This window comes from Diadema antillarum, unplaced genomic scaffold (assembly GCF_040938485.1).
Source record: "Diadema antillarum isolate AM-2024a unplaced genomic scaffold, OU_Dant_1.0 seq00001459_RagTag, whole genome shotgun sequence".
Lineage (NCBI taxonomy): Eukaryota > Metazoa > Echinodermata > Echinoidea > Diadematoida > Diadematidae > Diadema > Diadema antillarum.
The window spans coordinates 254428-280505 of record NW_027272204.1 but is presented as its reverse complement, the minus strand read 5'-3'; the positions used below and the strand labels follow the sequence as shown (position 1 = coordinate 280505).

At 37.9% G+C, this 26078-nt stretch overlaps 1 protein-coding gene across 1 annotated transcript; it reads left to right on the top strand.

The window, feature by feature from the left end:
• The first annotated feature begins 674 nt into the window (after positions 1-674).
• LOC139709706 (probable tubulin polyglutamylase TTLL9) lies at positions 675-16121 on the top strand. The gene is made up of 13 exons (XM_071621662.1): positions 675-795; positions 2397-2443; positions 3416-3499; positions 8132-8246; positions 9129-9248; positions 9724-9858; positions 10493-10633; positions 11015-11102; positions 11481-11602; positions 12096-12229; positions 13398-13511; positions 14040-14164; positions 15909-16121. The coding sequence occupies exons 1-13, from the start codon at positions 778-780 to the stop codon at positions 15977-15979; spliced, it is 1314 nt and encodes a 437-aa protein (XP_071477763.1). The 5' UTR covers positions 675-777; the 3' UTR covers positions 15980-16121.
• The last annotated feature ends 9957 nt before the right edge of the window (positions 16122-26078 follow it).

Below are 26078 nucleotides of genomic sequence, written 5' to 3'. Positions count from 1 at the left end.
TTCAGTTGGATGGCACGTTATAAGTGCTGCTTAATCCAGTTTCCAATCTGCATGCACAGAACATAGCATTCAAATTTTCTGTGTGTATCATGTTTGTATTTGAATTACTGGCACCTCTATCCCTGGCTGATTATTGAACAGTGTGGATCAAGGGCCTTGAATGGGCAGCTGACAGCCAGGATGCGATGACAAATATGCAAGTATCAATGTGAATTGTGTGTGTGTGTGTTGTGTGTGTGTGTGTGTTGTGTGTGTGTGTGTGTGCGTTTGTGTGCGTGTGCGCGCACGTGGATTAATTAGGTATGTTATGGTAGCATTGCCTTTTCATTTTGTAGTACAGTGTATATATATATAGCTGTATTTTCAGGTTGTTTGTAGTGTAAATTATATTATTTTGTGTTTACTGTGTTATCTATAGTTGCGCAAGATACAAAAAAGAGGGAATCTTTAATGTGAATTGGGAAAAGATGCTATGGACTCTGGATGAGGCATGCGTGACCGGTATGCACTTACCGGTATCGTCTTTGTTTTTATTTTCTTTTTCTTTTTTTCTGTGCACCCTTCACGTCAGTAGAGTTCACACGTTAGATAGTTACGATACGACGGTTGGTGCTGTGATGGCGCCATTCAATTAGCTATTCATCCTATCCGTCCTCCGATCCGTCGGCCATATACCTGGCGCATGCAGTCAAGCAGTGGTCCATTCTCGAACGAGCTCCATTTCTATGAGAAAAGAATCATGATTCGCCAAGGGTTTGGTTCAGGCAGGATATCATCATGAATAAAAATCCCAAGGTAAGTAGTTCTGTCAGTTTCCACATTTTAGACACCATAGCGTCTGAATACAAGGGCAAAAGTAAGCTGTGGTACGCGTGCGGTACGTTTGGGGCGCTCTCCCTGTGCACAGTACAGTTACAGAGCTTCGCGTTCGGGCTGGTCGCCGGTTAGTTTTACGTGGAGATCTATGTACCCAGGTCAGGGGCCTTTTGGGTCGACGCGGCGTCTCGTTGCCAAGGCGAGCAACCTGTTTCCAGGTTGAAACAATTTAATGCAATGCATTTTACAATGAGTCTATGAGCATTATCAAACGCTTGTAAAAAAATCTGACCAAAAGTTATTTACCCGTGGGCTGTAATTCATCGAAACTTTTATTTGGGTTTGTAGATACACTCATTGATCATGAATGACATGGAATGCTGATCTTCTAAAAGTTCATACACGACAGCTACAATGACGTCAATGTACGAGTTGCTGTGTTCGGCATGCAGTCCCTCAACTAGTGGTTTTGAATTCTGCTTTCAATTCATGCTTCCTAAATTAAATATAGATTATCTAGATATCTAACTTTGCGCAGCTAGGGCCTACTACTCAACTGTATGGTATTGTCATTGAGCACCAGGCAGAGCTAGACTGCATGGTTAAAATAAATGAATATGAATTATGATATGATACACCACATCTAAATTTGTACTTTTGTAGATAATGGAACTTCTTGCTCTGTGCTCTGGTGTTTATACTGTATACAGAATAATATTATGGGTATCTGCTCAAATTAATTTTGCCACTGTAATGCAATTGTTCCCCTCCTTATCATTTTGTGTTGCATTTAATGATGTACAGTGCAGCTAGTGGAGGCCCATCCAATTGTATAATATGCATATTATACAATTGGATGCATATATACAAGCCAGGCCAGGTGTAATGTTCATTTTAGTTTTTGTTTTATGTTTGTATCAAATGTTTTTTTAATATATATGGGGTTGAATAAATGATGATAATGATGATAATTAGCTTATGATGTTCATGATAATAATAATGATAATAATGATGATGATTATTATTATAATAATTATTATTGTTATCATTATCATTATTACATACAGCTGTAGTTTCAATCGTAGCTAATTGATGCAGAATACCCCAATGTAGTTGCAATTAGCAATTTGGTTAAAAATGCATGTATTTCCATTTTTGCAGAGCCTGCATAATTCATGTACAACATTTTATGCAGTGTACATTTAGTCTACAAGTATATGTGCCACAGTGTCATTTTTATCAATATTAGACTCTTTCTTCAGGGAAAATGAAGAACCATGAATCTTGTTAATGTTCTCTGCATGTAGGCCTACAATTTATGGACCATTGTATCAGTATGGTATGTAACAACTTTTGAGGAACTGTTCTCAGGTACATGTAGCTTAGGAGATATGTGAGCAGACAATTTCTCCTTTCTTTTTCTTTTTTTGTGTACATCTTTTCCACATTGCTCAGCTACAATGTATGAGTTTATTTCAAATAGTTATCTAATTGAAAATGGTATGATTACTTTGATGTGTTCCATTTAGCTAAAAGAATAAACATGTACTATTATCTAAGACTTTTTTTTTTGTCTGTAGACCACACAGCAGTACCGGTTTTCAAGCCAGCGGCCTAGGGGCATTGGGTAAGAATGTGTTTTGATACACTTAGAATCTACAGTGGACATTTGTACTTTTTCTATTTTTTACTGAAATATTTACTGTAGCTCAGAATATTTGAATACAGTAATTCTCCTGTCTGAGCATTTGTGATGAATTCACTTGTACAAAATTGTGTGCATTTGTTAATTGTACTTACAAGTAAATGACATGAAATCAGCAAACAGTGCAAGATTACATTTTTTACATTTTTTTTTTTAATCTGTGCAGTTTTATCAGTTTTTCCATCCAAATGTAAGATATGTTTAAATTATTTATGAAATATAAGTTTGGGGGTTTTTTTTATTTGTTTTGTTTTGTTTTTAAGAGTAAAGATGCATGTGTGTAGACTTTTGTAAGTAGTGGTTTTGACATACTGGGTGACATGAGTCTAGCTTTTAAGTATCTTATTACCTGGTAACTATTTTGTTCATATACAGCTGTTATATTGGTGTGTTTTTATTTCATACTTTTTGCATTATGTTCTAAACACATGTCCATAAACTTGTATCTTTAGGCTATTCTCGTGTAGATTTTATTTTAATATATGATGTAATTACATAAAACTGCACATTTTAAAATAGGTTTTGAGTGAGCAGAAGTTGCGATATATGCTCTTGCTGGTGCTGAAAAGTATGTGATTCCAAACACATGTAGGCTGAACACCATTTTTACATCATGGAAGATCTGGTCTTTTGTGTCTATAAGTATAAAAGTATGTTAGATGAACATAAAATGTGCCATTATTGACTCAATATTCCCATTATTGAGATTCTGAAGCAGTAATGGTGTACCTTCTAGCTATTCTGTTTGTACTTTTGTAATGAATAATGATTAGTAATAAAAAGAAAACACTAACTAGATGATCCTCACTTTAGATGATCCTCAGAGTGACATGTTGTTTGTAATATTGCTATTGAGGTGTCATGGTCCTTTTCTCGTCTTGTTTTTCTTTTCAGTGACAGGGCCATTCGTTTCAAGTGCTCCCTTCAGAACACCATTCTAGATGTCTTAAGATCCAAGGGCTGGGTCGAAGTCAGAGAGTAGGTTCCTCTTCAGAATTGTTCCTAGCTAGGGCCAGGACTTTGTTTAAACTTTTGGTACCAGATCTAGCTTGTTCTTTTTCTTGTTCTTTCAGGAGTTTCAGGAGTACAGATGTATGTGTGTTGTAAAAACAGCTTACACTTCGCAGTCATAGCATGCTCCTTGCCAAAGAATATTTCATGTCAAATTTTGTTGTCAAATTTACATGCAAAACAATTTTATTTTAATAGAAAAAGGTATTGCCATAAAAAAAATAGCAACAATTAAAGCTGTTCACTTGACTGTGATGGGACTGGTGGATGACATCCATATAGTTTTAATTTGCAGACAAGAAGTTTCCTTTGTTCCTTCATGGTTTTGTTCAAGTATCAGGAACAATCAGTTTGTCTGTTTACATAGTCAAGATAACAACTAGGCAATGAAATTGGCATCCACAAACTAAATATGAAATTGCTCTGTTAGTGCAAAGTAGGTATGGCTTCGTAGTGCTGATTTTGTTACTGCTGTTTAATCTTTTGTTATGTGATATGAAGATGCTTATACATGTATGTATGTTTGCTGAGCACTGTTTCATTATGTGGAGAAGATGGGAGGATTGTGAGGCTTTCTGGTTGTAAAGGATAACATAATCTTGCAGTTACGTTTCTCATGTGAATTAATTCATTCTTCAGGGGGAAAAGGACAAAATGTTTTCAAATAGCAAAGGTTGCATTTTGAGCTTATAAAATGCTTTTTGATTGCCAAAAAAAAATAAAAATGCAGATGTATGCATCACAGTCATCAAAGTAGGTACATGTAATGTAAATGGGCTGTATGAAAGCTGCTGCATTTCCCCTTCTACTTGCCCCCCCCCCCCCACCTTTTTTTATGTACATGCCTTGGAAGAGCAGAAAGCCATCATTACCCATATTGATGTTTTCTGTTCTGCTTCTGCTCTATTAATTCATTCCATTTTCTTCCCTCATGTTCTCAGTTTAAAGCGCACTCTTTTTTTTTTTTGTCACAAAGAGCATGTAGGGTAGATATTTCCCCCTCCTTTTCTTGTCTAATCCATATTTGTCTTTGCCTTCTGTTTTGTCTTCCAATTTTTCCCTGGTGAATTCCCTACCTTTTCTGGCCACTAATACACAATTCTCTCTCTCTTTGTTTGTTTGTTTGGGTTTTTTTTTTGTCATCTCGGTATGAGCATTATATTGAAGACATAGAAATGTGAAAATGACATCACAGTGACCAAGTAATACTCTCTACCAACACAACTACCTGGAGAGCAACCTTGACTATGTTTACGCTGTCAAAGATAACGATGTCGCCACTCACTCCCCCTGACTCCAAACTATGCCTTGTGCTTTGTTGGATGGTGTCCCCCCTTTTTTTTAACAGTTTTTGCCTCGATCCTCTCTCTGTCTTTGCAGTGAGGGTGAGGTTGATTTCAATTGGGTTGATGTGGGCTGGATGAAGGAGCACTTTGACCGCAGCTACTTCAAGGAGCACATCCGGATAAACCACTTTAGAAATCACTTTGAGGTTAGCCCACTTCTCAAGCATTTCAGACCTAACACACAAGAAGAAAGGAAGGGGAAATGTTCTGGGAGTCATTAGCAAATAAAGGAGCAGAAATATGAATCTCACTAGAAAAATACTGATTTATATGACATGCATTGTTTAAAACCCTGCCACATTTTTATGGAAATTGAAGGTAGGAAAACAAAGTTGATGAAAGCTCTTTGCAGATGATTATGTCCTGTGCATCAAGAAAAAAAAAGAAATCAACCCCACCCTCACAATACACACTAATATTGATATATTAACTGCACAGAATGAAGTTTGACTAAACCCTGTATGACGTATGGCAAGTAGGAGACAATTTCACGTTTGTTTACATATATAGGCTTATGATTGCCTCGCACCTGGACACTGACATTGTTCACTGTCAAATCAATGAAATTGGTCAAAATTGGTTTGATTCTTTATAGTTTGGGATAATTTATTATACATTCCCTATACTAGCACATGTTAATATGGTAAGAGGATAATGCAATATGAGTTCTTTCTTTCAGCTGCGTGCAGACATGCAACTTAAAATAGTCCCTAAATTATAAAGCATTTTGTTCAGTATCTCAGTGGATATATCTGAAATTTGTCTGGTAACATTTTTTTTTCTTTTTTTTTTTGTTGGGGGGGGGGGGGGATTGGGAGTTAACAGTGATTAATTAATTTATCCAGATAATATTTTGTGGAAAGTCCACCACAGTATGCATACAAAATGTGTATGGAATGCTCTTGTAATGTAGGTTTCTATGCTTTTTCCCAAGCTTGGTCAATTTTGGGAAACTAACCTCATCTTACTCTCCCATGCCTGGCTTACACACTACCACTACCACATCTATAGCGCAGATTGTTGAATTTTTTTCCAAGCTTTGAAATTGCCAATGATTCTAAAAGTTTCCTGAACCGGTAATTTTAGATGTTTCCAATGTTTTCCCCAATGCATCATTAGATAAAGAGCTGCATTATTGGTCCATGTACGATAAACCAATGGAATACAACTGAAATCACTTAATATATTCCTAAGATGACCAATGATTACATCAGTGGTTCCCTAGCTGATATTATCAGCAAGATTAAAGAAATAATTTTGCAATTAGAAGAGGAACAGCTTCTTACTGCACTTGGCTTTGTGAAAGAAACTTGTCTTGGAAATTGTAAGCCTGGAGTACTTCTGTGCAGTATTCTCAACAATGAATGTCAAATCTCCCTTCAGTACTTGTATCACAAACATTAATGTTTATTTCGTGAAGGAGAAAAGGTGTAGCACAACTTTTTGCTGTATGATTTTCTTTTGGGAAATGATGGCTGTTCTTGCTGACATACCAACCTTTTTAAATAAATTTGTGCAGTGCAGAGAATAATGCAGGGGCGGCAGAGGGGTTTGTGGCTGTATCTCCCTCACTTTTGAGGGGTCTTGAAAAAAAAAATCTGAAAAAAAAAAAATCTGAAAGAGAAAAAACAACACCCATGACTTCCTGAAGGGTCTGTATATGGATTTCCCTGTCCAAGCAGTAATCACTGACCCTTGACCCCCTACAGCCCACCCCCCCCCCCAAAAAAAAAAAGAATAAAAATGGCCCCATGTATGAGAGACATTTGTGTAGCTTTTTTGTCTTCATAAAATATGCAATATACTTGAAGTATAAGGAGTTTGAATGGGAGGACAAGAGATCTAAAGAGGAAGAATAACTATGATGGGTCATAGAGTAGAAACCAATAGTCTTGAGTCAGAAATAACAATTGATTGATAATTACAGTGTACTTTTGAAACTAAATTGATGTTTCTTTATTTTTGAATTTCATCAACATATCTATTTTCTTTCTATGTGTTGTAATTGATCACTAAAACTTGAGGGATATAGTGTTCTAAATTGAAATAAAACACTAAAAGCCAATACCCTTTTAGGGACTTGTTAAGTTCTATCTTGTTAGCTATAGTGTTTCTTTTCTAACTGTATGTAACATAGAATCATGTGTCTGTTTTGCTATGTGTGCACTAACAGCAAAGGATGGGTGCTTCATACAGATTCTGCAAAGATTTTTCATCAGATTCAAATTTGCATTGTCATGCCTTTTTTTTTGTGTCTTATAAACAGTGGGGAAGAATAACTGACATCTGTGTGATATTTCTGCTCCTTAAATTTGTATGACAGAGGCAGGCTTGCTTTGTCCACTCCAAGCAATATCAGCATTATGCACTCTGATAGAAACTTCCAGTGGGCAGTATTTGATGCTTGGTGATATTTCTGTTACCCGAGGCTAATTTCCTCCACCCAAAGTTTTCACTGCCAAAACTGCCCATTGATGTGATATATGTTACCGGTATTCTCACAAAATGTGGATGGCAAGATCTATTACTTTTTTTAACGCAATTTGGGGTGTTACTTCCATCATTTTAACCCATTGTGGGTGAGTCTCGAGTACACTCGGGCAGGCGTCTATGGGAAATGCGTGTTGTAGCAAGATCAGTCCGTCCTCAACGGGTTAACATTATCACCAGTGTTCCCGACATTTTCAGGGTTGCCGCTTCACAATCATAGCATATGTATCAGGAACACACACATGTAATTAGCCAAATGTGGCATACATCAGGTTTGCGGAAAAAAGTGTGTTTTTTTGTGACTTAATCATCAGTCAGTCATGTTTCAGTGCATCCACTAAGACAAAGGATTTTTTTTTTTTTGAGCAAAGCATAAACCTGTAAAGATTATTTTTCCTTCAATACAAACACAGATATATGGAAAGTTATCATCACATCATCATAGTCAACTTCAGTATCATCTCTGCCATTTCCATCACCACCAAAATAATTTATACTACCCATCATTGTAAATATCACATGAAATCAGACTAAATTGGCACCCTGTAAGCAATTACCAAAATGCCCAACCCTTCTTTATCATCCCTCCTGCCTGCAGAAACAATTTTATGCTCCCAACTGCATTTTTCTTTTTTTAGATAAGTAATTGTGTGCAATGCTGAGATATTGCTTGGAGTTCAAATGAAGCAAACACTGTCTTTTATGATATCCATAACACTAAGTGCATGGGGTATTTTACTTCAATGATGTATGTTCTGTGTAGAGATGACAATGAGTTTGATTTGTTCTGGGCGGACCGGGGCTGGATGAGGGAGTACTTTGACCAGTGTTTCATGGAGGACCATGTCCGCATCAACCACTTCCGCAATCACTACGAGGTGAGACTTGGGGTGCGGGCACCATACTGTATAGAAGGATGGTGATTTGATATGATTAATGCAGGAATGAGACCTGAAATTGTTTTACACCTGACAAGAGCAAAGAGTTAGAACTTGCGTATTAGCCAGGCATGGAAATTAGGTAAAAAGATGGTAAGCAGAAGAAGTTCAGGAGAAGCATTATTATGACATGATTATTCTTTTCTGTTTTTGTACCTTTATATTATGTTATTTTTGAAGGACAGTACTCTTACCAGTCCACGAATACAACATTCCTATTTACTTGAGTTTGCCTCGTACTGCCAGTTGATCACCAAATAGCCTGCAGATAACATGAGTTTATCAAAGCTGGTGTTTTCTATGAGATCAACATTGAGAAACAGAATTGTACCCTAGCTAGTTGGTCTGTTTTAAAAGATGTATGTATGCAAGTATATAATGATTTCAAGATCAAAGTTCTCAAGGCATGATACATCATGTAATATCAGAGTCAATCTGAATTCCTAGATTATGCTTTTGAAACATGATATAGTATGCTTGAACCATGGTGAATCATATTCACTGTTATTTCAAATGGTGACAAAGTATAGTGTACAAAGGTTAATAATTGGAAGGTATTATATGATTGTTTTGGTCTTGACTGTGCGCACAGCATATTGGCAAAATTAGCCATTTTAATAGGCATTTAGGCGCACTCTCCACAGTCTTTTGCATAAAACAATGTTATAACGTACCACACCTCTATAGAAATATAAATCACATAAACATTACTAAGAGCTCTTGGGCCTTCCAAATTATCAAGAATTTTTTTTCTTTTTAAATCCCAAGGTTTCATTCAGTGTGTATTTTTATACAATTTTCTTCTTTCATATCTTTGTGCAGCTAACAAGAAAGAACCTGATGGTCAAGAACCTCAAGCGGCATCGCAAGATGCTTGAGCGTGAGAGTGGAAAAATTGAGGCCTCCAAATGTGACTTCTTCCCCACCACCTTTGAACTTCCGGTAACTTGACCATTTTGCCCACATATAGCGTAGCTACTGCCTAGTGTTGTGATATTTGATGCCAGATATACATGTATAGGATGGCTACTGAAATTCTGTTGTTGTGTTGAGACAGCCCCTTGGAATGCTGTATGTCGAGATGTTGCCTGATAGTTACAGTGTGCTCAAAGAAATTAAGACTTTTTTCGATTGATTGATTGATTGATTGCTGAATGCATTAAGACACATACCATATCGTCAGTTGACAGTCATTTATATGTAATGTTTCAGAGATTAGTGTGATTCAAAAAGCAAAGAATTACCTGATACACAACAGGCCTAGCTGAAGTCAGTAAGAAAACTTTCCTGTGTCATCCTGCTCTCAAATGCTGCACACAGAAGTGCCGACTGCCCATGCCCATCAAACATTTATTTTCTCAGGCCTATTTACTTTTCTTGACTGCCACCCTCGATCTTCATGATATAATCCTTACAGTCCGAGTACCACATGTTCGTTGATGAGTTCAAGAAGAACCCTGGGTCGGTCTGGATCATGAAACCGGTCGCCAAGTCTCAAGGAAAGGGCATCTTTCTCTTCAGGAAGCTGAAAGACATCACAGACTGGAAGAAGGTGAGAACAAACTCCACCCTGTTTTGATTAAGAGTACTTTACCTGCAAAAGAGGCATACGATGATGACATTTAAAAAAAAGAAGAGAAACAAAATTCTGCACTCCAAACAGTTGCCATAAGCTCATCTTGAAAATGTGTCTATGAATAGATAATAATGATATAGAAAGTAAAAGCAGAGTCTGGAAATCACCCAATGAACAAGTGCTAATGTTTATTTAAATGTAATATTTGTTTGCATTTTGAAATATGTTTAGACTGTGGCTAACTATAGAATGGTTCAAGTTTTACCATTTGTAAGGCAATCGACAGAAGTAACACATTTTGTCGGAAAGAGTCATAATGAGATGTGTACATTCCAAGAGAGCAAGGCTGGGGCTTTTTGGTACACAGTGGAGACTCGATATAAAGAGATCTGATATAACAAAATACCTGATGTAACAAACTGATTTCTCCGGTTCCAATGAATTTATTTCCGTTGTGTTGTATTGTTTATTGACTACTGATATAACAAATTATCTGATATAAAGAACAAATTGTCTTGGTCCCAAGGATTTTGTTACCCTGAGTTTCCACTGTATAATCAAATTACGTGCACTAATCTCTTATAAAAAATGTGCGATGCTCTCTCTGCAGAGCGACATTTACCGACCTCGAGATGAGAAGGCGGACGACAAGGAGCCGGTGGAAACCTACATCGTCTCCAAGTACATCGAGCGGCCCTACCTGATTGGAGGGAGGAAATTTGATCTCAGGGTCTATGTGCTGGTCACTTCGGTAGGTTATGAGAGTGATCGCTGGTTGAAATACCATGTGCATGGCTTAGTGTAATTTATTTTCATCTTGCTCTGTAAGTGAACTGATACTGTCATGTGCTACCCCCTGACAGTCTTTCAGTCACTGAACTGGTGCATCAACACGTCAAGAAACTGAAATGTGTGTGCTTTTAAACATCAATTTCATGTCCTAGCTAATATGGAATTAACTTTTGTTTACCTTGCAATTATTTTATATATTCATTATGACTGTAATTTACAGTGATGTTGACCATGCTTGAAGACAAGAAGGATTCACTTTATTGTACTTAAATCATAATGGTTGGCGATGTGTGTTTTCATTTTTGTTTTGTTTGTCTTGTTTTTATTCTTCTTATCACAGTACATTCCTCTGAAAGCCTGGTTGTATCGCAGTGGATTTGCCAGATTCTCGAATACGAGGTTTTCTCTGGATTCCATCGATGATGCATGTATCCTTCTGAAACGACTCACTTAACTTAACTTCTTTCGTTGTAGTTGCTTCTGCCTTGTCATCGGGGTAATGGCAGTAGTCACTTTGCTGCATGAAATGTTTGAACATCAGCTTCACTTTGGTATCCCTGGTGGCTTAATTGTATTTTGTTCCTTGATTGTACATGTATTTCATCATTTGCTGAAAGGAAGAAATAGATGGAAAGAAAAATCTGGGCTGTGATGTGGTGAAGGAAGATTGTGCTAGTGTGATCTGTATACCTCTGCAGCCTATGCTTTTACAGTATGACATTCACACATGCTTGTATGAGATGAATACGTTTTATACTTGAAGACTTGCGTCAGAGTATTTTTCCTTGACTCCCAGCTGTGCTCAGATGTCCATCTGACCAATGTGGCCATACAAAAGACTGCCCCTGACTACGACCCTGAGAAGGGATGCAAGTGGTCCATGCCACAGATGAAGACGTATCTGACAGCGAAGCATGGCATTGAACTGGTGAGCAGTGGGGTATTTCACTTGCATTTTGTTAACGCGGACTGGTTCAAAAGTCTAGAGAAAGGAAGCTGTAGACATTTGAACAGTTAATCATAGTTCTACAACATAGATGTGTGCACTTGTCCAGTTTTGGTCAGGTCAAAAAGCTCTAGGAACTGTTTTCCAAAGTTTATGTGTGCGTAAAGGGTATAAATGAATAGAAGTCTTTGTGTGTATAGTACCCAGGGTATCCATTTCAGGTCACTCTCGACAGATGCTCTACACATGTGTACTTTCCATAGTTATCTTTTCCTTTGTTTTTTTTCTTTAGGAAATGCCTCTGTGCTCCTTATTCTTACAACCATAATCAATATCATTCTATGAGTGAAGAAATGACCAATTTGAAAGCTACACTTGATAAATGTAAACTATCATCCAATCATGTTAGACTTGCAAACCAAAAGCAATCTTGAACACTGCAACACTTTTGTGTCTCACAACTTGTATTGCCAAGGTGGAGAATCTCTTCAGGGACATGAATGAAATCTTTATCAAGAGCCTCCAGAGTGTGCAGAAGATCATGATCAATGACAAGCACTGCTTCGAGCTCTATGGCTACGACATCCTCATGGACCAGAACCTCAAGCCGTAAGCCTCACCTACTTTAATTTATAGCCCAAGACTCATTACCGTCAACCCTCAAAGTGGTCATTGCTCAATGTAGATTTTAAGAAGTCAAGCAAATAAAATGTGCAAATCCTGTGAACAATAAGCAGCAGTTTAATTCCAGAGGAAGATATTTGGCAATTATGAAGAAGAAAAAATACATCTTTCTTGAATGTGATAACTGTTTTGTAATATATTCACTTTTACGTTTATTTAATCATTCATTTTAATATTTAGCCATCTGCATTTTAAAGATTTAAATGTAAATATACTAGGTTGTGTTTACTTCCACGGTACCTCAGATCTAGGGATATTTTAATTTAAACAGTCATAGATGTTAAAAGAAATATTTGTCAGTGGATCAATGAGTACCTTTAGAGGTACAAAATTGATGAATTCAATATTACTTCAAGTGAGATTTCACTAAGATGTCTCCTACCATCTCAGTATCATGGCCCTTCTCTTTCTTTACTCCTGCTCTTCATCTCCTCTCCTCCATCATCATCATCTTTCCCAGTCTATCTGGCACAACAGACATCTGGGCCCCGTTTTATCAAAAGATAATATCGATTTTAAATTTCCTTACCACACAGACTGCCATAGACTTACAGTTGAAATATATAATCAATTTTAACTCTTCATAAAACAAGGCCCAGGGATGACAAGACACATATTTATGATAATACTACTAATAACAGATATGATTCATAATAGTGCCAAATCCACTCTGTGGAGTGATCTAGGTGCAAATAGAACCAAGGAAGAAGTTAGAGAAGTACAAAAAATGAATAAAAACAAAACAGAAACATATTAGATAATCAAAAGGAGTGGGTTTTTTTTTTGACCACTTTTGAAAGAATCTACTGATAGGCAATTAAAAAACAAACAAACTGAAGTTATTCCAAAAGATGTGATCAGCATGGGCAAAAGCTTGTGTGCCCCAAGTTGTTGCGAATTTTGAAATTGCAAGAAAGCCAAAGTTGGATGAGCATAAGGATGTAACGGGTGTAACTGTGAACTCAGTTGATATTATACTGCAGAGCAGTGCCCCTAACACAGTGGAAAAATCAAACATAAAATATTATGATCTCTGACCGCTACATATGTCTTTGCTTCCAGTGACCTGCCATTGTATTTATCTTTCCTTCAGTTGGCTGATAGAAGTGAATGCATCCCCTTCACTGACGGCTAGCAGTCAGGAGGATTATGTCCTCAAATTTGGCCTCCTGGAAGATGTTCTCCACATTGTCGACATGGAAGCCAGGTACAGTGTGTGTCAAAATTTTATCACACCCGAACCCAACCGTCTACCAGTATCTACACCAATTTATATACTTTTTTTTTTTGTACCTTGAATGACAAAACTGAAAGGTAGGATCACTCTTTGATGAATTGCTTTTGAATGACATTTGTATGTGGCGTATAACTTACAAAAAGGAAATGCGAGAGGGCAAATATGATAAATAAATAGGTAACAAGCATTGATTACTTTCATCTGTTCACTTGTTTGGTTATGGGAAATCAGCGAGTAGGAACTTTCAGTAGGCCTACCAGTATTACCACCTGTTACTCATTCTTGTTTGTTCAGGAAAGGTAAAGTATCGATTAGACCCTCATCTCACAACTGCAAAATTAACAGCATGCGAAAATGTCTCACAAGTAGCAATTTGCAAAAAATATTTGTATGCAAAAATGTGCAGCTCGTATAAATAAAAGTTATCTAACATCCTGGACTCACTCCCCCCCCCCCCCCACCCCCTCATAAAACTTTCTCACCCTTGTTTGCCCCCAGGATGACAGGCAAGGAGAAGAGGATAGGAGGCTTTGATCTGATGTGGGATGATGGGCCAGTCATGGCAGAGGAGGGTGGCGTGGACTGCATCAGTCCCCCCTCGTACTCCACCAACACCTTCCTTGGTGAGTCTCTACTCAATGTGTTGTCTGTGTGCCTCTAATAGCAGTGCCAAATGTGGTTGCATTGTTTTACACACAATCATGATGTCCATGATCTTTCTTCTGCAAAGGGTGCATGGCGACAGAATACTATTGGCTTTCTTTTCAATCAAGTTTTCTCCTTTGTTTAACAATACAGAAGCCTTTTGTGTTATGCATGTGTCACAGGTACAGGCGACTCGCGTTATAGCAAAGTCCTCAGAACAGGCAGTTTTGTTTCGATATTTTGAAATTTCTTTATAGCCAAGCAGTATTATTTACATAAAGATGTTAAAGATGCTAATTTGGGGGCCTAAAATTTTACTTCATAGTTCACTGTAATGAGAATTTCATTCTGTGTTCCTCATAATGAAGGCATTTCCAAATAACCTGTTAGAAGATTTGCTTAATGTCCATGTCTGTGTTGCAGTGTTACTGGTAAAGCTGCTATTATTTCTAACACACACAATGCCAAAGAACAACACATGACACATATTGCATGACATCCGTACACACCGCATCTCAGTTTCGGGCACTCCAGGGGCCGTATTCTGAGAGCTTATTAAGTGTCTGATTAGCACTTAATTACCGAATTGGTATTCTGAGAGCATGATTAAGTAGGGGGCATATTAACTACCATAGCAACAAGCGTTTTGGCGGGAAGGACCTACGCGTTTGCGCGTATCAATGCGCGTGCACCTCTGAGAGGACTTAATCACAGAGTTAATTACGAATCGGTATTCTGAGGGTGTAATTAAGTATGTAAGTTAATGGAAAACTTAATGATACCAAAGACTGTCATTAACTACTCCGATATCACGCAATACATCGTGTTTTCTCTGCCACAACGATGCTTACCGTCTTCGGTAACCGAGGAGCGGTTGAGTGTTGTTATCGTGGTATCCGTGAATTCAGAGAAAAAAAGAAATATAGCCGATCTTCCGGGAATTTTGTCATTTTATGTGAGCAAAGAGGTTGAGATCTTCGCGTGCGTAGGTGAGGGGTTGTAATCAAATACCGGAGTGTGCGCACGGAGCTCTTGGGTTGTAATTACAGGGGGCGTGGAGGAGCGCGCATTGAGGGCATATTTGCGCGTGTAATCATTATTTTGGCTTCTAACAACGCGACTGATTGGATGGAATAACAATTAGATGGGAGGGACCTAAGATAATTACAGGGGACTTAATCATACCTTAATCACGTCCTCAGAATACCGATTTTGCCCATGATTAAGGGCCTATTATCTTCACGACTTAATCACGAAGTTAATTACAGACTTAATTACAACCTCAGAATACCACCCCAGGGCTTTACGCCTTTGAAATTCATGGAATTCCTGAGAATCTTATCTACTTTCTTGGCTCATGTACAGACATATTTGCCACTTTGATCCAAAATTAACATGTAAAGATGTTCCTATATCTTCACTAGATGAGCCTGTCCGTACAGGAACCACATCACTCATAGCTTGACAAACAGATACCATAATTTTTACTGCAACCTGTACACATTAAATCCCAAAATAGAGGTGATTAACCGATTTTGCAGGTTCAGTTCCTTTTATATTCTCTTGTTTTATTCTTGGTACAAGATACCCAAAATAATGAAATTTCAGTTGTCCCAAGTGGCTCATCAAAGTCCTTTAATGTTTTCCGCATACTTATCAAGTGTGCTGCTTCTCGGTAAACTTGTCGTTTTTCTTTTTCCTTTTGCTCCTCCAAACAAACAGGGTGCCACAATGACAGAAAGAGGCAACTCAGGCATCTCTTCAAGCAGTTGGCTGCCCAGAGGAAGACGTGAGGACATCAGCAAGTGCCCCTCTCCACTTTTCCACCTTAAAAACTGGTGGAACTCGGACACAGTTATTGCCGCCCATGTCTATTCCCATGCCTCAGGGACTGAAGGAGATTTGAATGAAGCAGTGCCTTCAGTACAACGTGTAAAGAACGGCTACTGTGAAGTCCACCATGCAGCAATGCTTGATGTCATCAAGAAGTGTACATTCCTCTTTCTCAGTCTTTCACACAAGTCTTTAGTGTTTATGAGGACGTTGATTGCTGGAAGCAATAGCTGAATAGCATGGTGGGAGAGGACTGATGCATTGTGAAATTCAGATTGTCCAGCAGGCTGGACCCTTTAGTTGTTGTTGGCGTTTCTTTCAGAAGAAACATTCTTTGTTTTAATTTTTCTATTAATGGCCTAAAGGAGGTTGAGCGACGCTAGGGCTTAGTTTTTGTCACACAGTGCCATCTTACTGTTATTTACTGATGTCTTTTTATAAGTTTTTAGTTTTGTAATCATGAAACCCGAACCAAGTATTGAATTGATTCAAGTATTTCAAATTGCTGATGTATGATTACATTTACAGTTTGGTACAATGTATTTTTGCTCATTTCCGAGAAATGTCTTTTGCTTTGTAATACACGAAGTGCTAAGTTCTGGGTTGAGTTTCATTACAGATGAATTTAAATGCCTAGTTACAGTTGCGATCTGTTCACCCAAGAAGGGCATAGTTTGCTCTCAGTAAAAACAATTGCCTATCTGTTCGTAGACACATTCTCTGGTACCTACATGCACGATGAATGTAAAAATCTCTGTCCCCTTTTAACATTTATTCTTTTTATGTTACCACATTGTGTCCTCTACAGCATAGGCATAGATTCACTCTTTGTAGATGTAAATTAACTTGGTTTATTCAAATTATCAATTCATGCATCAAGTTGTTTTTCCTGCAACTTGATTGACAAACTGCCCTTTGTCAACATAAATAACACTGATCATTCAGTGTCAGAGATCGTGTTTGATCGTCATGTTTCCTAGATCATGTGCTTTATCATGGCCATTACTCTAAGACTAATCAGTCGGTGTTTATTTATGTCAGAGGGCTTTCCTTTTTGTCAATCGGTTGCAATAATTTGAAGTTGTGGTCAATTTCTAGCAGCCATATAAACGATATCTGAACCTGAAGGTGATAGAAGCAGTAGTACACTGTATTACAACTGCTACAACCAAGTGCCTTTTTGGCAAGTGCCTCCAGAGCTTTGATGTGTGAATTTGGGAAAACATAGCACCTAAATCATGGCAGTTTTCTCACTCATTTATTTATCAAATCTTATGGTACATAATACAATGAATGCAGGTGTTTTTTTTTCTCATACAGTGTATTTGCAGGGTTCGAAATTGGCAATGGTCCGCTGGCCATTGGCCACCCGAAATCACATCGGACTAGCTAAAAATCATAAAATTCTGAAGTTACTAGTCCGTCTGGCCAGCCAAAATATTGCTTCAGTGTTAAAATTGATTCTAAGTAGTCCGCCTGGCTAGTTTAAAAAAAAAAAGTTAAGGGCGACCCCTGATTTGGTTACCCAACACCATAATTCAGACAGAAAAACATCTAGTTTTTCGTCGGTTGAGAATGAGAAGGGCGTTAAGTTGTCTGTAAACACTGTGGGTTTAGTGGCAACTTACCGCCCTTCTCATTCTCACCAGACGAATTTTAGTTGTTAAATCATTGGATTCTGCCATGAGAGGGGGAAACGGAGAGGTCTGGGTTTGCGGTTGTCTGGACACGAAGTTGAATATGGTTTTCATTTGGATGATACAGTAACAGGCTCGACATTAACTTTGGCCCAGGGCCACTAGAAATTGATGTCAGGTCATCAAATTTCCAGAATGGTTATACAGTATTTTGGTGGCCCCATCAGGCAACTAAGATTGAAAATTGATTGTGTTTCTCTGTATTTTTGTATTTATTCAATTTATTTATTTATTTTTTTTTAACCACCAAACTTTCAGATTCAAACAAATTGATGGCCCAAACGGGACATCAGACTCTGAGAGAGAAGTTTGTGTCGAGCCCTGCAGTATAGTATATATGTGACCGGCGACAACGGTTTCAGGCAAAAGTCGGGAATTTTGAAAATTCATTTTTTCACTGAATCACATTGCCCATTTCCTAAGCTTTGGATTGATATAAAACACTTGTATTCTTCTGCACCATAAGTGGGCATAGAAAGAGAAATAAAATGCACTTTTTAAGTTGTTAGCCTGACAAAATTGCGAGAAAACAGGCTTTGAAGATTCACCTCTTTCTCAAAGACAATGTCCGAGCGGGGATGTGAGGGGAGAATCACCCATCCGTACGATCGTGCCAATCGATGTTAAGCTCCGCCTCTAGCAACCACATTGCCTTCTGATTGGCTCACTGAGAGAGTCAAACTTCCCGGGCACCTTCCTCGGAGCTCAGCATGTGGAGCCAAAAAACAATGCTTTTCGCTCGGGTTTGTTTACCAGTACGTCTTTCAAGATGGCGAATACGATAATTGCACGTATGGTGTACATGTACATGTGTATGGTGCACGCATTACGCAATGGCATCCACACGCCATGACCGTGTGCATGGAACAGGAGCGGTGCGAATCTACACATTTACAAATCGCGTTTTCACTGTGGTTGATTTGTCTTTTACGTTATCATTGGCGACCCTTTTTTTAGGCAGAAAATTGCTAGTGCTGGCAAGGGTCACGCTTTCTGTTTGTTTTGCTTTTACAAGACATACATAATCATGTTGCTTTGTTCGGTGGTGCTTATTAAATTAAAACAAACAAACGAACAAACACGACTCGTTTGGTGCGATCTTGACGTGTAGTATTGGAATATAATTGGTCACATGTGACCGCTCCTTTCCTCTCATCTATCTTCCATTGAGTCAGTCTGCTGTCGTAATTTTTACTACATGTACAAGTAGACAAATTTGAGAATATTAATTTAGTTTTCTTTTCACGTGATTATGTCATGCTACATGATTTTTGTTTCACTTCCGTTGTCGAATATTGCGGTAGAATAGTTTGGATAGAAAGTCAAACCGAAGAGCACGCACTATTGAACAGAGCGAGCGTACACATAAACCACTTTAACAAGAACAATGGAGCATGTAACCGTGCACATGTGGACAAAGCATTCCCCAAACGCTGCAACTGGTGTCTCCGAAAGCCAAATTATGTAAATGTATGCGACGCACCAGCCAATCGCATGCGAGACCCTGCGCCGTAGCAACACTGGGGATATTGGCGCGGCGTTCGAAAGAAGCTCGAAACTGACATGTGCGATCCAACATAGGGTGCTTAAAATTCCATTTTCGATAGGAAAAACTTAGTCTTATGCTATGAAATTTAGTGTAGATGTAGAAAACATATCAAAGATTCGATTTCTGCAAAAAACCTAAATCGACAAAAATAATGGTCAAAATCTTTGTACCCCGCCTAGGAGGGAATTCGCTCTTGCGACTTTTGCCTGAAACCGTTGTCGCGGGTCACATATGGTATACACATGATGAAATGTAGGCTAGTGCACACAGTACGTGTACTTCAGTCAGTGTCAGTAATGTGGAGTCTTTACAACACTTTTTTTCTTCTTTTGCCTCATGATGACGGCCTCAAATGAATACCTTTGTTGCTTGTTTCTAGTTCCAATAAATGGTTGCAATGGTTACACTTTTAAAAGGAATGTATTTAGTGCTTGAGCTTGAGCGTATCTGCCAGTGTGTGTTGAAGATCAAATGCTCTGATTTAGGTTGCGTGTATGAAGAAGTCAATGATCAAAATATGGCCATATTTGCAAACTTTATTTATCTCACAGCAATTTACATGTCTCTGAATTTACATTTTATGCATTGCCACTGTACACATTTACATGTCACTTACTTGTGTGTTCCATTTACAAATGAGTGTGGAAAGGTATTTGATACATACAGTATACATGTATATATATACACATGCATGGTTTAGAGTGCTGTGCACCCTCTACACACGAACATTGCATGATTCATTCAAAATTCTTTACAAAAGCATGCTGTACTCCTCTTTTGTACACATTACAGAGACTTCTAGATATCCTCTCAGAGGGGGGAAGCTTTGCACTCAGCTGGGCCCAGATGACATGAAAGTCAAGTCAAAGCTAGGAAGACAGCCAGATAGTGGGGTGGCTTAGTGAAATTATCGTGACACGGCGGACAAAAGCATGATTTTTTCACCAAAGGTACTTCATGATGTACCTTCTCAAAAAATAGGGTGCTCCAAGAAAATTGATGCTGGGAAGGACGTCAGAGGTCAAAGGTCAATGACCTTTATTTGTGAAATAGGTTTTTTGGCTATTTCTCAGGTCAGGAATATCAAATCTGGATAAAACTTGGCGGGAAGAATATTGAGAACAAGTAAAATATTTTGATTGAATTTGGAGTGAATTTGGAGTGAATTTTCCAAAGGTCAAAGGTCAAAGGTCAATGAACTTTTTCTAAAAATCATGTTTTTGTTTATTTCTCCAGGTAGGAAGATTCAATTTTCACAAAATTTGATATGAACGTTGTATAGAAGGTACTAAGAGTATAAACCAGGGGTCAAATATAATTGTTGATTTGTGCGTTGCCATGGCAACCCAAAACTAGGGTTTTTAATTGAAGTTAGTTACAGGAGGCTATTTTCCAGTTTGGAAGAGATTCCATTTGAATAGGTACAACTGATCGACGGGATGTATAGAGGTTTGAAATACTTTTCATTAGTGTTAAGTGGTATGTTGCCATGGCAACTACATATATAGATTTTGGTTAAACTTAAAGGAGACTTCAGAACTTATGAATTTGAAGAGATTTCCATCAGGGTTGGTATAATTGATCAACAAAAAAGTCGCCAAAGATTTGTCACCTTTATAGCATGTGGGTTGAGTGAATGCAGCAACAATAGTAGAACACATCAGTGAGAGTTTGAGGAAAATTGGACAATCCGTTCTAAAGTTATGAATTTTCGAAGTTTCTGCTCATGCAGTCGAGGCTGGATGAGAAGACTACTGTAGCTTGTAATGTCACATGTGTACAACGATATAAAGAATGAATACAGAAAATTCAACATAAATTATTTTCGCTTACAAAAGGATACTCAACTTCTCTTTCAGAAGGCAGGGGGAATAATATTACCCTTGACATACGTCAGTAGCAAGTCAAAGAAACTATGTGAACTTTATTCAAAAAGTATGGTTTTGTGAAATTCTCATTTTATTTTCCTTAGAATGTGCGCATGTGACATCATACACTGTGGTAGTCTTTTCATCCCGCCGCGACTGTGCAGATACCTTAAAAAATCATAACTTTTGAACGGATTGTACGATTTTTTCCAAGCTTTCTGTGATGTGTCCTACTAATATTGTTGTATTCACTGAATCCATGTGTGCATGAAGGTGGACTTGTCCTTTAAGGACAGATTCTGAAAGAGCAGACTGTAAGCTTTAAAATGATGTATCACACAATTCAAAGGGATTCCCCTAACCTATCTAAATAATAATACCGGTACTGGAAAGAAAGCACACACTCTGGATAAGTATGAACTGAGAAAAGAGGCTGCATTGTCTATTTTAGCGTTTAATCTTTACCATGCTGTCTCATGTCAATATGTTCGTCTTTTCTTCCCCCCTCCAATTTTCATTTGAGTTTGTCATTATTAATTTTTGATGATAAGAACGATGCCACAAGGCATTGTTTCTTAAAAATGCTTCACCTGCTCCTTCAGGTCCAAAATCTACATCAATATATATAATTTTCCTGATCTCTTCAACATTTTCCAAAAATAAAGCATACACCTTTTATGCATTGAGTCCTCCTTTTTGTGGATAATTAAAGGCAAAACCCCAAAATTAGTGCTCGAAAATTATTCTTAAGTGTGAGTTACGGATAGAAAGAACCTCTGTAAAAATGAATCTGTATAATCAATGTTAAGTATTGTTAATAACACAAAATGTGAACAATATTTCTATGATAACATGTTTCCAGACTAAACCGTCCGCATTTATGCTTTAATGAGAAAAATACTGATATCTCTTTATATGTTTGCTTTGATTGCAAAAACTGTATATGGTAGGATGTCTTGTGATACAACAGGGGGGGGGGGCATTTCATGAAGCAGTTTGGTCAAATATTTTTCTGACAAACTGTTACAAACTACAGAAATCCTTGCATCTGATTGGAAGAGAGCAAATTTGTCCGACAACTTGTCAGACGAAATGCTTCATGAAATGCCCCCAGACTACACATATTATGCATAAAATGTGATATCCTGAACATTTTTTTTCAAGTCACTCTCCCAAAAGTGTATATAGGACCTTTAAGTTTTTCTTGTGTTTGTTCCTGGCAGATTACTAGTACACAAATGCTCCAATCCATGATGACCTAACGGAAATTAAGGAAATTAAAATGAATATACTGAAAACCAAAACTACAGATACTAATAACTTACTTCATTCTTCTCTCCCCACCCCACCCCTTCTTTTTGGTTTCTTGATATACTAGTAGATCTAGCTAACTTTGATAATTGTCATTATGTAACATCATCTTCAATTGACAAGGCGATAAAACTTAACAATCATTTCATTATGCTGCTGGACTAATGGGGTTAGTTGAACTATATTGTTTTTAATGTACTATACTTTTTCCTCCTATCAATCACATGTATTTTGGGTGGAATGTATTTTGACATAAAGCATCATAGAATCAACCGCCTTTGGGGTCGGGAATTTTGTCATATTATATTGTGATTTAGATTCTGCTCTATGCCGATTTTGTTTTATTTCTATCAACTTTTTAAACTCCCCCATAGACTTTGTTCACCAGCCAACTACATCCCACCCTCTTTGGATAATGTGAACCAATCAAACATTGCTTTTACTCTTTAATAACATGTCTATACATAGCTATCAGACCAAAAATATTCAAACCGCTTTAAGTCTTTATGAGTGAAATTACAAATATCAATATATTTTTAAAAATATTCAAATTGTCTAAATTCAACTTCATCTATGAAAACAAACTTTTAACCTTTTTAAACATTTGAATAACCCCCATAAGAAATAAGAAACATATAGAGAGGGGAAGTGCGGACTATAAAAATTGCCTATGGGAACCAGGTAATCCCTGCGCTAAACCTATGGAATTCACACAATCTTGGAGGAAACAGGTTAAATTTGTTAGGAAATATGTAGGCCAATACCCAAAACCTTAAGATCTCAATGGAATATGCAGCTCTTCTACTGGTAAACTAGTAGTTCTGGGAGAAAAAATGAGCTGTGACATAGGCTGCGTTCATGCGAAACTAAACACGTTTAGTCGCTAAACGTGTTTAGTTGCGTTGCGTTCATGCGATTTTTCGATTTAAACGCGTTTCAAAACGCCGATCTGAAACGCGGAAAAAAGGGCGTTTTGAATCATGATTCTGCCAGAATCACGATCGCAGAAACCGCATGAACGCAACCGTGATTTCAATCATGATTCTATGACGTCATTGTGCGCTGTGCGCATGCGTGTCTCATGGGGTATCCCACAGCTTCTTGTTCTGTTCGCGCGCTTGTGTACGTCTTATGAATCGTGTGTTTCGGTACCATACTTGCACTTGTTTGTTTACATCAATGCCAGTATCTAGCTGTTTAATATAATAATACATGTAATTAGTCTCCGATTGAGTTGATAATAGTAATGGCTGCAGCGCTGTGTCTACCAAGGGAAACAATTGGAGAGACGAATAATTAAGATTATTCCTCGATCTGTGGGCAGAGCCTGAATGCCACAGCTTATTGGAAAGTATTCACCGAAATAAAAACGTAAAAAGGCCTATAATGAACTGACTGATCAGTTGGCATAAGGAGGTCTGGCTCGAGTTGCAGAGACAAGGTCAAACTGCGCAGTGCGCTGCGCGATGGCAAAGGATGAGTAGAGCCAGAATCAGCGCTGCGAAAGCCCGCAGGAACGCTCTTCCGCTGAGACCGTGATTTGAAACGCCGTTTTGAATCATGATTCATGTTTGTGATTCTGGCTACGAAATTCGCATGAACGCGGCCTAAGTCCTACACCTGGCTAAGTCATTGCCCAAGATTTAAAGTATCTGAGCCAGAGTCACGTGTCACTCTTTGCCATTTCTCTACAGGAGGTAGACAGTACTAAAAAAAATTCTTTACCAGAAATTATATCAAATTATTTAATGAAAAGGTGCTTAAGAAAACTGGACTATTCCAACACACCTCCCTCAGGTCTGCAACACAGACTAACCACCTGTTACCATAGGAACACCAGTAAAAATGGTGTATTATTGTAAACATGCACATAATATGTCGAATTATGGGTCTGAATTTTAAGACTAGCAACCATGTACATTGCATTGCATTGTACAGAAACCTGGCGAATGCCCTGTGTATAGTTTTTGAATTCAGACATTATTGTTATGTACGAATTAAGGGCATTTTCTCATTTTTTCTGTTAGCGGATTTCTTGGAGCACCCCGTAATTTTGATCCTCATATATATACAAATGTCTGAGGAAAAAATGACACTTTTGTCCGGCGTGTCACGATTATCAGTATATTTGTCACTAAGCCACCCCACTAAGAGGCAACCACGTAACCACAAAGTCACATCAATCATGCATTAGGAGGCATGTCTTTGATATTCAAATGCCAAGTTTTCCTGTGATCATCAGCCCACTGAAGAAACTACTTGTTCTCCAAAAACTTGAAATCAAAAGGTACAATGTACTTGGACTGCGAAACCCTGTTATAGGGATATCACTGGGACTGCCAATTTTACCTTGTTATAACTGGTACCTCCTCACAAACATACTAGACCAGCTAAATACAGTAATGGAAATTGGGACTGCCTGACAGTGTTTCCCTGTATATAAAATACATAACATCACGTTCATGGATAGCAAAACTGAAAAAAAAAAATTGCACACATTATCTAGGGTATATCGCTCTGCCAGTTTCATAATGTTTGCGCACATTGTTTATCCACTGTTATGCATACATGCTTAAAAAATAATACACTGCACAGATGGCGCATAAAACTAGCATCAAGGTTGCTTTTCTCATGTAACATTTTAACATGCACTAAAAGGGAAATGCTGCAAGCAGAGGCATTTGTATGAATTCAACACACGGACAAAAATTTCAGTGAAACGAGACCATTGGGGGAAGACATGATAATTCAAACCTAATGTATCAATAAATAATCTATTAATAGAAGCATTCTTGAAACAAAAATACAAAGTACATTTGTACAGTAGCAGTTAGGATCGTTTCAGACTATAACATTACCATGCACAGAATTCTTCAGTAGTTTTTCACACAAAACTACGCAAGAAAATCCAATGCTTTCTGTGGATTCTTGCCAAGGAATTAAACTTCTTTGTGTGAATAATGAGTGAGAACACAGCTTTGATACAGTACATATGTGTGGTCAGGAGAAGACGCATGAGGCATAAAGATGAAGAGTGCAAATCTTCCTACTCAGAAAGTGCGGAGTATTTCCAAAGAGACGATGATCACGTTATGGAGATGGATCTTCGATGGGCCACAGAAGACGTACCATTATCACAAATTGTTATGACCTAAACATCCAAATATTAGTCAAATCTAGCACATAAGTTCCCAGACAGTCTTTTGCTATCTTATAGAAATGATTTCATAACTTAAGCCAAGGGAAGAAACAAAATGGGCTACTCATTTTCTCTTAGAAATTAGTCCTTAGATTGCAACATGAACAGACGATCACTGCAGATGTTCCTTCAGTTATGTGGATCTTCAAAACAGTGATTTATTCAAACATGACATCTAAAGTGGCATTAGTTCCAGGGCCCATCAAAGTCTAGATGAAACTTACTCAAGCTGTTTGTAGCCTATGACTCATTCCCCATCTGTGTCCAGGGCAACCAAACACACTATCCTCCATCTTCAATGTATGTTTATGTCTTTCCATACATCACTATGGCTTTTAGTCTCCTCTATTTTCTCTTTCCTGGGCAGCACATCCCAACTTTACAGTACCATCTCTCCCCCAGTTCCTCATTAGAATCACAAACATACTGTCTGTC